We start from the raw sequence: 14,258 nt of genomic DNA on the forward strand, positions 1-14,258 counted from the left end.
ATAGGTTGGTGCAAAAGTATTTGCAGTTTTTGCCATTACTTTTAATTTTACAGCAATTTTCCTGCAGATTCTGGGAAAATGTCTTGAGGGTGGTTGACCTTTTCTAAATTCTTGTAAATGTAACATATAATTCCTTGCTATTCTTGGGACAGGATTCCTTGTCCCATCTATTTAAACTTTGTATCATTTACCTATTTATGCGTGTGTGTGTGTGTGTGTGTGTGTGTGTGTGTGTGTGTGTGTATTGCATCTAGAATCAATAAGCTGGGATCTGGAAGTGACTTTGAAGCTTATTTTCAGAGACTTGGAATTGCTTCAGGCAGAGCCCGTTACACTAAGAATAAGGTAAGCCATTTTATCATTTTGAATATATAACATTTCATCTACAGTCCTTTGGCAAAGAATGTCACTGAGTTGTTTGGCACCAGACACCTGGTGGATATGGCCTGGGAAGAGTTCCCAGGGACAGAGATAGACTGCATGTCCCTTTCCAGATGAACAAGGTAGTAATTTGAGTAATTTTGTGAAAATTTCATTGTTAGGGTTAATCAAAGAAATGATAATTCACAGAGTAATGCCAGACACTTAGCTGGGTATCAGAACCAAGCAGTTCACATCCTTTTCCTGATATGTCAGAAAACTCTCATTCTCTAGACTAGTCTTGCAGGCTCTGATGTACTTTTCATGAGGAAGAATGCAGTTGAACATATTTTGGTCAAGAGGAGCGTTAGGGTAAGATTCATTATGGTGGGTAGCTCCTCTTCATATTCCCACTTCTGCCTGTCACCTGAGTCAAGGGCTCTTGGTTGGGAAATACAGCAAGTTTCTCTTTTAACTCGATCCCCTTTTTTGCTCTGCACTGACCGGTTTGCACCTCTGTCACACAGATATCCTGATGATATGCAAGTACTTGGATATAACCAACATATATCATCTTTGCTCATCAATGCTATAAATTATTTCATAAACCAAATTGAAGATTACAGTAGCAGACACAGATTTGTCATAGATTTTAATCAATCTTCAAATCATAATTGCAATACACCTAAATTTTGCTTGCCCATTATATGTATATCACTTGCAAATCTGACTATTCAGAATACAATAAAGAACAAAGAAATAAAAGCAACTCCAGAGTAACCCAAAATAGATAGATAAACTCAGAATACTAATATTCATTACACTTAATACATAAAAGATATGTTATAACTCTTTTTTAAGGCCTGTTCACTTTTATACTCTGTCTTCTGTAATTGGATCAAAGTTATCTAGTTTCTAAGACCACTTTAGATTAGAAGCAGACAATTAGAAGGAGAAGGACTGATATGGGGATTGCTTTTTCATGATACTAAAGGCAGTAAGAACAGTAGCCCTATAACAAGATGGCAAATGGTAAAAACTAAAATTACAATAGGCAAACCGAAGAACTAAAAAGAATATTTATACAGGATACTACTATGTAATAATTCATATTCATAATGGTACCCTTAATTATGTAATAAAGTTTAAATGACATTTAGATATACACTGTTTGGGAAGGAAGGGAAGTTACTTTAATAAATCATCCTTAAGTTGTATACTTAGCTGGCCAGAACCTTTTTTTAACCAATCAATTGATAGATAACTTTGAACTATGCTGAGGTGCAATTTGAATATGTATTCCCTAATTTTAGTTATCGAAGATACAAGAAGAAGAATGTTCAAGGTGTAGCATTTTGAATGAAGTTTACATAAATTATAAAACAAATAATGAGAAAAAATTTAAAATTAGTGAATATTTGGCTATAGTGTTTTCATTATTAGCATTTTGCCTCATTGTGATAAAACTCAGGGTGTTATATGGTTGTATTTTTTCTTTTTCATTTTTCTTTTTTTTTTTTTTTGGATTTTTAGTAGAGAAAGGGTTTCTCCATGTTGCCCAGGCTGGTCTTGAACTCCTGAGCTCAGGTGATCCTCCTGCCTCGGCCTCCCAAAGTGCTAGGATTACAGGTGTGAGCCACCACGCCTGGCTGGTTGTATTTTTTCTATAGTTATTTTATGCTTACATAAAAATATTATAACGTGAATATGTAATGTTTATTTATACTTGCCTCCCTCCACTTTTTTTTTTCAGAAAACAGATAAGTACAGCAGCTACCCAGTGTACCACACAATTTATGAGACATTTGAATTGGTAGAGAAATTTTATGACCCCACATTTAAAAAACAACGTTGTGTGGCTCAATTACGAGGAGCACTGGTATATGAGCTTGTGGACTCTAAAATCATTCCCTTCAATATTCAAGACTATGCAGAAGCTTTGAAAAACTATGCAGCAAGTATCTATAATCTATCTAAGAAACATGACCAACAATTGAGAGACTATGGAGTATCATTTGGTAAGAAATAATTGGGCAGGTATTTTACAATCTTTAATTTAGAGCTTTAAAATATTATCTCCTATGATGATCAATGCATATTGTTTCATCCTAGAATACATATTTGCCTTACTTATTTTGACTTCTACACAAAAACTTTAAACAAACACTTATTAAAGAATCTGATTTAATCTGGCATGTATAGAATGAATCCATTATGGCTGAATTATTACCACAAACATTGGGATGGTAAACATTTTTCCTGTATTATGGCCTTTAAAAACATTTTTACTGGTCAGGCGCGGTGGTTCACGCCTGTAATCCCAGCACTTTGGGAGGCCAAGGCGGGCGGATCACGAGGTCAGGAGATTGAGACCATCCTGGCTAACACGGTGAAACCCCGTCTCTACCAAAAACACAAAAAATTAGCCAGGCGTGGTGGTGGGCGCCTGTAGTCCCAGCTACTCGGGAGGTGGAGGCAGGAGAATGGCGGGAACCCAGGAGGTGGAACTTGCAATGAGCCGAGATCGCACCACTGCACTGCAGCCTGGGCGACAGAGGGAGACTCCGTCTAAAAAAAAAAAAAAAAAAAATTACTGTCATAGAAACAGTATTAGAAAAATGTAACATTATTTGTAAAAGATTGAGAAATAGAGAAAGCCACAAATTCTATTACATACATGTTTTTAATTATTATCAACAAAGTGATTATTACTGCATATATCTTTTACTGTTTGTCTATATGAAACTTTTTTTACATGGTTATAAGCATTCTTTCCTTTTATTAATGATTGTTTAGTGGTTGCTCTTCTGCACTGTGCATCTCCTATACAGCAAGGATGAATCATAATGTAGTGTATGTAGTAGCATTGAGGATTGAGTTTGGAAACGGTTTGCCTGGTTCAGATACTAGCTTTATCATTTCTTCATTGTGTGACCTTGGGAAAGTTACTTAACTTTTCTATGTGTTAGCTTTCATACAATGAAAAGATAAAAAAGAACGTATCAACATACCATGTTTCAGAGATCATTGTGGAGACTCAGTTTGATAGTATATAGAAGCTGTGGTGGGTGGCACTTACTGTTCATTAAATGTTACCTATTATTACTGTTTTATTACAACCATTGTCTTTTATTATTCTGGGGACACATATTTTAGTATATGCCCAAATTATCAAATATACACTGAGTTTCTACTGTGTACCAAGTACTATGTTATTATCTGGGAGATATAAGTGTGTACAAGGCTCGGTCATAGTTCTAAGAAAGCTTAAAGTCTAACGTGGGGAAGAAGGCAATATGTAGATAATAGGTTATTATGGGGATATGTAGAGAGTACTATAAGAATGCAGAGAATGGGTATGAAATAGTAAGGACTTCTGAATATTATTATATAAAGGATTAGTAATCTTTATATAATATTATTATAGAAAGGATTAGCAATTACAGCAAGTCTGGGAAAAAAAATGGTCTAGAAAAAAAATGAAGCAAATAAAATGTGTTTATATCAATACAATTGGAGTAGCTCTGCAATGATGGGGGAAATAAGGAGAGATAAAACCAGAGACATAAGCAGAGCCTACAGCAAAATGGACATTTGTAGTTCTGTGGCTATTCAGCAGCCAGCTGTCTTCCTAAATGCCCTGATTTCCTTTTGGTGAATGGTGTCTTACCAGTTTTTATAAGTCATGGTCCAATGAAGAGACAGAAACTACACAGTTACAGTGGAAGGGCTTGCTTTATACAAGGTTAATTCCTCTACCTACTTACCTTCTTAGAGGCTTGGTTTGATCTGTTAATGCCTTTCCCTGTCATATTTTCAAAAATCACCATTACTATTGGTGACTATCCATTAGATTAATTCTTCTTATAGCTTTTCTATTTCAAAAACATTTATTCTGCCTGATGTGCCCCACTTCCTTCACAAGCAAAATTCTTCATTTAGTGCCAGGCAAAAACAGTTCCTGAGAAAATGTATTAGTGTAGGAATGAAGGTATGATTAATGAATGAATGAATGGATAAATGAATACATAATCTACACTGTCTATAGTTTTTTTTTACCTCTCACTAGCCAATCCACTGTGCTGTCTTATGTCCTTTCTACTCTAGAAAAATTGCTCTTGTCAAAGTCCTCATTGACATGTGTCACTAATCCCAGGGACACGTTTCAGTTATCTGTCTTGACTTCTGTCCTGCATTTGAAATTTAAAATGCTGTCTTCAGCATTCTTTTCTCATAGTTTCTATTGCATCTGTTATTACATTATTTGGTTTGAACATGGCTTAAAAACAACAATTAAAACTTAAGGAAAATCTAAGACCAAAAGACTAGGACTAAAATCTAGGACTAAAATCTGGGACCAAAAAAAGTTTTTAAAAATACTGAATATACTTATACCAAATGTACCACTTACTAGCTAAAGCATTTAGAGTTCAGGATTTCCATTAGGTCAGACCTCATAGAAATTAGGTAATAGAAATAGAAATAGAAATCCTTTCCATTAGGTGTTACCTAATAGAAATCCTGAGCTGTAAGTGCTTTATCTATAAAATGAATATCGTTATCTCCTGATTTGCTTGCACCACAGGATTGATGCAAGCAACAAATCAATAATGTATGTTTAAAGTCCTGTGTAGCAAATATGGAATATAATAAATACATTGTTGTAATAAAAATATAATATACAGTCACCCCTCTATATCGGTGAGTTCTGCATCCACATATTCAACCAACTGCAAGCCAAAAAGAATCAGAAAAAAAAATCCACTAAGTTTCAAAAAGCAAAACTTGAATTTGAATTTGTTGTGCTCTGAGCACTACATTGAATCCACATGAATGAAGTGATATATAGGCATTTTATTAGGCATTATAAGTAACCTAGAGATGATTTAAAGTATAGGAGAGGATGTATGTAGGTAACAGGCAAATACTATGCCATTTTATATAAGGGAGTTGCTTCCATGGAATACGGTATCAGCAGGGGATCCTGGAACCCAGGCCCCACTGATACTGAGGTATGACAGTACTAAGAACCTAATTACTTTTCGTAGAAGCATTGTGAATTAAAGAAGAGTTTGACGTGACCAAATCTGATCCTCTTTCTCAGTATCTGGATATATGTTTGTCACAGGTTGCCTGTTGAACAAGATCTTAAATGCACTATCTGAAAACAAGAATTGATATTTTTTTGCCCTGTAATAATTACAGAATCATACCTTAGCATAGCTGTATCCAGTGTCTGGCATATAGTTGTTGTCCCAATGAATGAATTAATGAATGAATGAATTCTGGGTTTCTGGTAAACTATGGGTTAAGGAGTTATTTGTGTCCTAGATTTTTGAAAGTTATTTTCTTTAAGAAACAATTTTACCATTTTTTGTTTTCATACAATATTTCTTTGTTATATTCTACTAATTTTCATGGATCTGCAAGAAGACTTAGTACAAAAATGGCTTCGACATCTATGTGGTTATATCAATCTGGAATAGGGAGGGTGGGAAAGCGAACCTCTGAAATATGAGCTAATTTCTCTTCTGCTTTTCTATTTTTAAAAAAGACTCCTTATTTTCTGCCGTGAAAAACTTCTCGGAGGCTGCTTCAGATTTTCATAAACGACTTATACAAGTTGATCTTAACAAGTAAGTTTCAAATCCCTACTTTAAAAAAAAAAGCAATCTGGTTACTAGAATGAACTGTTTTCATTCACATTAGCATTAATCTCTAAATCACTGCTATTCAAATTATAGTCTGCAAAGCAGCAAAGCAGTAGTAAATGGGAACTTATTAGAAAGGCAGGATATCAGACCCCAACCAAGACATGCTGAATTAGAATTCATTTTAACTACCACCCCTGCCCCCCCAATGATTTATACTAACAGTGAGGTTTGGGTAGCACTGCTCTGAATGGTGGACTAAAAACTCATCCCAAAGAGACAAGGGCCAAAGGGGCCTGTCATTAGGAGTTTGCATGATGAAAATTCTAACTATAGCTGTAAATTCATAGCTTTATGAGTTTAAGTGCATTTGTAATATATTTTACACGTCCTTTGTTCAGTACTCCTATGTACCCGTTTAGAAATTCTTTTTTCATTGATGAGTTTTTTTTGCATTTTATTTAATTTCTTGCCACTTTCAGATTGAAAATAGTTTCAAAGTATATTCAAAGTAAATACCATGTAACAAGCATAAATTTATCCACAAATGTGTCCATGTCACATTTGTTTTTTCAGACATAATCAGAATAAACTTTGCCACTTCCCATATTGGAAGAAAACTATAAGTAGTTTTAAGGGACCTCATTCTCCTTTGGATTGTAGGGGAGCCCAGGGAACTTACTCAGCTCCCCAAAGGGATAGTCTGAGTGTGAAAAGGGATTCCCTATCCATTGCGTGCAGTTATCTCTTACCCTCCTTACAAACTTCTGAAACCTTCATTCACTCTTTGTTGTCCAGCCCTTATCTGCTCCTTTCTTCCGCAGTAGAACTGAATGACTTTATCAGGAGTAACTTGATAGCTCACTTTGTCTACCTTTCCTGGAGGCCTGGCTATCCTCCTAGAAAGAAGTATAGAACATCTTTGAGTTCTTTTTGATTGGTGTGTGATCTAGAAAAATATAACAAACGATTTCCCATTAGGTCTTTCTGCTGACTGTAAATATTAGAAGGATGACCCTGCTATTGTTTGTAGATCACCATGTAAAGTATTACTGTGTTAACATTCATTTTGTTAAAAATTGATCAATTTTAGAAATGTATTTTCCCAAGCCTTGTTTTTATTTAATATTATTTTGAAACACGATTCTGCGGTTTGGGTTATAATTATGTATGTGTTCTTCTCAAAGTCCCATTGCAGTGAGAATGATGAATGACCAATTGATGCTCCTGGAAAGAGCATTCATCGATCCTCTTGGTTTACCAGGAAAGCGGTTTTATAGGTAAGGAAACAACAGGTGCCAAATACATCACTGTGACCAAAACCAGCATACCTAAAGTTGGCTTTAATGCCATTAGATGGGTGAAAGACAAATATGTATGCTCTAGGGAATTTGGGTAAGATTGTACATCTGATAATAGTATAATACATATTAGAAAAATAAATTTCATATTGTTATTGCTTTGCTGTGAGTGAAAATGGTAAAGGCTGGTTGAAAAAGAACTCTAACAAAATCTTCAAACTGTAGAATCTTAAAGGGAATTCTAGAGCTCATCTAGTTCAACCTTCTACATAAATCCTTTTTATAGAATCTCAGATAAATAGTTATCAGTCTCAGAATCTTTTAGTGATGAGAAGCTTACTACTTCATGAGGAAGCCCATTTCACTTTATGAAAGGTCTAATTATTAGAAAGTTTTCTCCATAAAGATTTAACATCTATTTTCCTCTTTGAGTTTGTTCTATTAAAGTCAAATAAAATAAGTCTAGCTCTATTTCCATATAATATTTTAGGTTTTTGAGATGGTTCTCAACGATGGTTAGATTTCATTTTTCAGCTTTATGATGGTGCAAAGGCAATACACATTAAGTAGAACCCATACTTCAAGTACCCATAAACCACTCTGGTTTTCATATTCAGTGTAGTATTCAATAAATTACATGAGATATTCAACACTTCATTATAGAATAGGCTTTCCGTTAATTTTGCCTAACTGTAGGCTAATGTAAGTGTTCTGAGCACACTTAAGGTAGGCGAGGCCAAGCTATGATCTTTGGTAGGTTAGGTATATTAAATGTATTTTTGACTTGTGATATTTTCAGTTTATGATGGTTTTATCAGAAAACAACTCATCGTTAAATCACGAAGCCTCGGTATCCTATTTTCCTTTCTGTATCTCTACATCATGTTCTCTTTCAGTATCTTGGCTGCATCCCTTTGGATGATCTCTATTTTCTCAAGGTCCTTCTTAAACAGTGGTTCTCTGGTGGAAATTATAAAGGTCTTAGCATTCAAAGCCAGAAAATCTATATCGTATTTTCTATATTCTAGTTCACTTGCAGATGGGTGATTTAGAGCAAGTAACTTCTAGGGTTTTCCTATCCGAATTAAGATGATGATAATTGCCACTCTGCAAAGCTATTTATCATCAAATAATATGCAAAAAAAGGTCTATATACCTTTCCTATAAATGTTAATGATTAATATTAACATTTAGATAATTACAAGTACAGGCTTTTAGAACCCAGCTCTGCCACATACTTCATGTGACCTGGAAAAATTATTTCTCTAAGCCTCAGATCCCTCAGCTACTAAGTGGAGATTATAATTGCTTTTACCCAATAGGTCTGTAGATTTAAGGCATGTAGAAGATTTAGCTCAAGAGGGATGCACTCAGTAAATGGCAGCTATTTTTATAAATAATAAATAAGAACACAAATGTTTGTTTCTTCATTGATACAAATGAAATAGCAATGATCAATTATTTATAAGAATCAAACAAAAGCCGAAAGCAATATCTACAGTGTTTGTTAGTCCTCTCAGGTGTTATTAGTCTCTCTTTATATATTTGTTTTTTATTTATAAGAAAAAATCTATATTTTGTCATTATTTGAAAAACTCAGGCTCTATAGAAGCACATAGAATAAAAAGGACCAGTGCTTCTTCAGCATTCCTCCCTACTCCCTACACCCAGTTCTGTTATTCTCTTCAGAGAAACTCAATGTTAAGAGTTTGGTGTAAATTTTAATGCATTTATATACATGTTTATCTATGTAGTCAGCCCTCTGTATCTGTGAGTTCCACATCTGTGGATTCATCAACTGCAGATAGAATATATTTGAAAAAAAAAAAAAGAATGGTTGTGTCTGTACTGATTTACAGACCTTTTTTGGGTCATCTGTTTACCTATAGTAAACAACTATTCTATTTGCATAGCATTTACATTGTATTAGGTGCTGTAAACAATCTAGAGCTGATTTAAAGTATCTGGGAGGACTTGTATAGGTTATATGCAAATAGTAAGCCATTTTATGTAAGGGACTTGAGCATCCTTAAATTCTGGTATCCAAGGGGGATCCTGGAACCAATCCCCCCCATGGATACTGAGGAGTTACTGTATATAGTTCCATATACATTTACATATACATATTACATTTACATACTATATATTGCAAATATTTGCATAAAAATGTACACAACACACACATATAAACACATTTATATTTACATATATTCATATAAATTTACATAATCATTTATATTTACACGTATAAATATGTCAACCTGTTTATGTCTACATAAGTAATGTATGGGACCATACATTATTTTATAATTTTATTTTTTTCCGTAAGAATATATCTTAGGCTGGGCAAGGTGGCTTACACTTGTAAACCCAGCACTTTGAGAGGCTGAGACAGGAGGACTGCTTGAAGCTGGGAGCTCAAGACCAGCCTGGGTAACACAGCGAGACCCTGTTTCTACAAAAAATTTTTAAAAGTACCTGGTGTGGTGGTGCATTCAATCCTAGCTGCTTGGGAGGGTAAGGCAGGGGGATTGCTTGAACACAGGAGCTCAATGTTACAGTGGAGCTAGGACCATGCCATTGCACTCCAGCCTGGAGGATCTCTAAGACTTTTTAAATTTTTTTTAGAGAAAAGATTTGACTCTTGTGCAAATATGTATCTACCTCTTAGTTTCAGATTAGATTTTTCCACAATTATTTACTATTACGAAAAATATTGGCATTGTATGGATGTCCTTGTATCCTATTTGAACATTTGTTAATATTAATATTTGTTAATATGACCCAGCCATCCCATTACTGGGGATATACCCAAAGGATTATAAATCATGCTGCTATAAAGACACATGCACACGTATGTTTACTGCGGCACTATTCACAATAGCAAAGACTTGGACATCAACCCAAATGTCCATCAGTGACAGACTGGATTAAGAAAATGTGGCACATATACACCATGGAATACTATGCAGCCATAAAAAAGGATGAGTTTGTGTCCTTTGTAGGGACATGGATGCAGCTGGAAACCATCACTCTTAGCAAACTATCACAAGAACAGAAAACCAAACACCGCATGTTCTCACTCATAGGTGGGAACTGAACAATGAGATCACTTGGACTCGGGAAGGGGAACAACACACACTGGGGCCTATCATGGGGAGGGGGAAGGGGGGAGGGATTGCATTGGGAGTTATACCTGATGTAAATGACGAGTTGATGGGTGCTGACGAGTTGATGGGTGCACCACACCAACATGGCACAAGTATACATATGTAACAAACCTGCACGTTATGCACATGTACCCTAGAACTTAAAGTATAATTAAAAAAAAAAAAAAAAAAAGAATAGCAGCAGAGAGAACTTCTTGGGAACTTAACGTGACCAGTAGCTGCATAACCAGTCAATGTGTGGGATAAATATGAATCCAACATCAAAAAAGGACTCTCAGCTGTGCACAGAGGCTCATGCCCGTAGGCCCAGCACCTTGGGAGGCCAAGGTGGAAGGATCACTTGAAGTCAGGAATTCCAGACCAACCTGGCCAACATGGTAAAATCCCATTTCTACAAAAAAATATTAGCTGAGCGTGGTGGCACACACCTGTAATCCCAGCTACTTGGGAGGCTATGGCAACAGAACCACTTGACTGAACCCAGGAGGCAGAGGTTGCAGTGAGCCAAGATCGTGCCACTGCACTCCAGCCTGGGTGACAGAGCGAGACTCTGTCTTAACAACAACAACAAAGACTCTCAATCATCTAACACATATTTCTATTAGCATGTGCCTGGGAGGCATTCTATTAGCATACAGCTGGGAGGACAAAAGAGGGCCACTTCCGTGATATTCCACACATTTGACATATTTATCTAAAATGATCCTGGCCACAGTTCTGACGACTGTAACAAAATCACTTGTTCCCTTCCACTCGGAGTCATCCATTTATCTATGCTTTTCCTCACTGCAGAAAAAAAATGTATTTATTTAATGAGAAGTGATGTTTTAAATTTTTAAAAATGTTAAATTCCTTCATATCCATCCCCTCCAAGGAAAGAAGACTTACTATCTGTAAAATTAAAGAATAGCTTAAACTTATAATAATCAAATGCATGTAGTACCAGCATCAATCAGTGAATTAAGGCAATGCAATAAACAAAAACTAACCCTGGCTTGCCATCACATATCAGCTGGGGACAGGAGTACTAGGGTTATTTGGTAAATGGTGCTGACAAAATTATTTAAAATATTTGGTAAATAGTATTATATTGTTCCTACTTTATTCCACAAGGTCAGTTACCTTTATCATATTAATTGGCAGACAAAATAATCACTTTCTTCTATTTCTTGCTAATATTTTCATGGCAATTATGTATCCTTAATAATTGTTAATTCCTCCAAAAAAAAAAAAAAAAACCAAACTCTATAATCAGGACCTGGGATTTCAGGGTGAAAGGGTAAACACATTTTAAATTTTGATTAGGTTACTGCCAAACTGTCCTCCAAAGACTACCATATTTTTAAAGATGCATTTTGAACTATTAGCTCAATGTTAAGATTATATTCTAACGCTAATTCATATTATTATGTTTTAGTCTACTGCAGTAGTATGGAAATAAGTTCTTCCTTAATGATTGTAAGGATTACTTTATGGATTGATACGATATATTGCATATGCACACTTTTCCCAATAACTGCTAAGATAAATGTAGCTATAATAGCAATTCCAGATACCCAGAATTTTTCATTTGTCTTAAAGAATTTATTTCAAAATGACGTTTTCCTCATCAGGCAATGTAGATCAGGTTAAAAATGATCTTGTAAATCTTATAAACCTAAGAGTAAAAATTTTCAGTATATATAATGGATCAATGACATTTTTAAGCTCTGCTATTTCATGAACCTCAAGAATGGAGAGATTACCAAATTTGTAGTGTAATAAAATTGTTCTACCATGTAGAATTGATAGACTAAGAAAATTAGACGAATCTGATATATATATGTATAGCCATTATATATATGTATGTACATTACATATGTATGTATTGCTAAAGGAAAACCTTAGCCAAATTATATTTAACAGACTTTAATTGAGCAAAGAATGATAGACTCAGAGAGACTCCAGTGCAGCCATGTGATGAATGAAGAGTTAGTTATAGACAGAAAAAGGAAAGTGACATACAGAAAATGGAAATGAGTGACAGAAACAGCTAGATTGGTTACAGTGCAGAATTTACCTTATTTGAACAGTTTGAACTGACCCCCTTTAATTGGCCAAAACTTGGTGACTGGCACAAGAGTAGACTCAGTCTGTTGACAACTCCATTTAGGTTATAGTTCACTATGTACAGAGAAACCTTTAGACTGAACTTAAAATATTTAAGGAGGCAGCTTTAAGTTAAACAGTTGAGATTCAGTAATGAATAAATCAGAAAACACTGTACCTATTTTAAAATAAAATATTAATGTGAAATATATAAAACATTCATCTTAAAATTCAGAAGTATAACTAAATGTTTATTGAATAAAATACATGTGTCTTAGTCCATTCCTGCTGCTGTATCAAAATACCTGAGACTGGGTAATTTATAACAAACAGAAATTTATTCCTCACAGTTCTAGGGGCTGGGAAGTACAAGGTCAGTGTCAGCCAATTCAATGTTTGATGAGCACCTGTCCCATACACGGCATTTTTTTCAGGGTGTCCTCAGTTGGCAGAACAGATAGAAGGACTAGTTAGCTTCCTTCATTCACTTTTATAAGGGCTCTAATCCCTTAATACTGTCACACTGGAAATTAAGTTTCAACATATGAATTTGGGGAATGAACACATTCAGACCATAGCAGCATGCTTGATAAATGTTGCAAACTTAATTATTTTTGAGTTGTGGGTAATATATCGTAACTATCACAACAAAGGCAAGTAAGTAGTGAATCCTTCGTTATCTACTATTGAGCTCATTTTCTTTTATTCTATTACTGCTCTTGTTTTTTCCCTAATGAAAGTTCCACATAAATTAATTGCTCTGTGTGGTAAGCATAACAATGGCCTCCCAACGATGTCTATTTTCTAAACCCCAGAACCTCTGAATATGTTAGGTTACACGACAAAGAGGAACTAAGGTGGCAGATGGAATTTAAAGTTAGTAATCAGCTGAATTAAAATAGGGATAGTATTCTGAATTATACTGGTGGTCCCAATGATGCAATCACAAGGGTCCTTAAAAGTCTTCCTGCAAGAGGCAGGCAGGAGAGAAAGTTAGGGTGATGCCATTGCGAAAGACTCATTCTGAAATGCAGTTGCGGATTTTGATGGTGGAGGAATGTGGGAGGCCTCTAGAAGCTAGAAAAGCAAGGAAAAGGATTCTCCTCTAGTGCCTCCAGGAAGGAATGTGGCCCTGATCATACCTTGATTTTAGCTCAGGGAGATTTATGGCAGACTAACTGTAAGATAATTTTTTTTAAGCCACTAAGTTTGTGGTAATTTGCACAGCAGCAATATAAAATAAACATACTCTGTAATGGAATCTAAAAAGGAATAAATAAAGCTTACTTTTTTGCAAACATCAAGTGAAATACTGTAAAAGTCTTTAAAATCTGCAAAGCATTTGATTATGAAATTCTAAAAACATCTGTGGCCGGGCATGGTGGCTTATGCCTGTAATCCCAGCACTTTGGGACGCTGAGGCGAGCGGATTACCTGAGGTCAGGAGTTCAAGACCAGCCTGGCCAACATAGTCTCTACTAAAAATACAAAACTTAGCCAAGTGTGGTGGCAGGCACCTGTAATTCCAGCTACTTGGGAGGTTGAGGTAGAACTGCTTGAGCCCGGGAGTTGGGGGTTGCAGTGAGCTGAGATTGTGCCACTGCACTGCAGCCTGGCCAACAGAGCGAGACTCTGTCTCCAAAAAAAAAAATTTGCATTATCATAACCCATCAGTGAATACTTACTAT

At 35.4% G+C, this 14,258-nt stretch overlaps 1 protein-coding gene across 2 annotated transcripts in view; it reads left to right on the plus strand.

Moving 5' to 3' along the window:
- NAALAD2 (N-acetylated alpha-linked acidic dipeptidase 2) overlaps positions 1 to 14,258 on the plus strand; it is a 56,406-nt gene that overhangs the window by 39,104 nt on the left and 3,044 nt on the right. For both annotated transcript variants that reach the window (XM_038005357.2, XM_008020489.3), the window contains exons 15-18: positions 255 to 345; positions 2,114 to 2,378; positions 5,915 to 5,996; positions 7,199 to 7,291. In XM_038005357.2, the coding sequence (XP_037861285.2) occupies positions 255 to 345; positions 2,114 to 2,378; positions 5,915 to 5,996; positions 7,199 to 7,291 (531 nt within the window). The remainder of the gene's footprint in view (positions 1 to 254; positions 346 to 2,113; positions 2,379 to 5,914; positions 5,997 to 7,198; positions 7,292 to 14,258) is intronic.

Source organism: Chlorocebus sabaeus, chromosome 1, assembly GCF_047675955.1.
Source record: "Chlorocebus sabaeus isolate Y175 chromosome 1, mChlSab1.0.hap1, whole genome shotgun sequence".
Classification (NCBI taxonomy): Eukaryota; Metazoa; Chordata; class Mammalia; order Primates; family Cercopithecidae; genus Chlorocebus; species Chlorocebus sabaeus.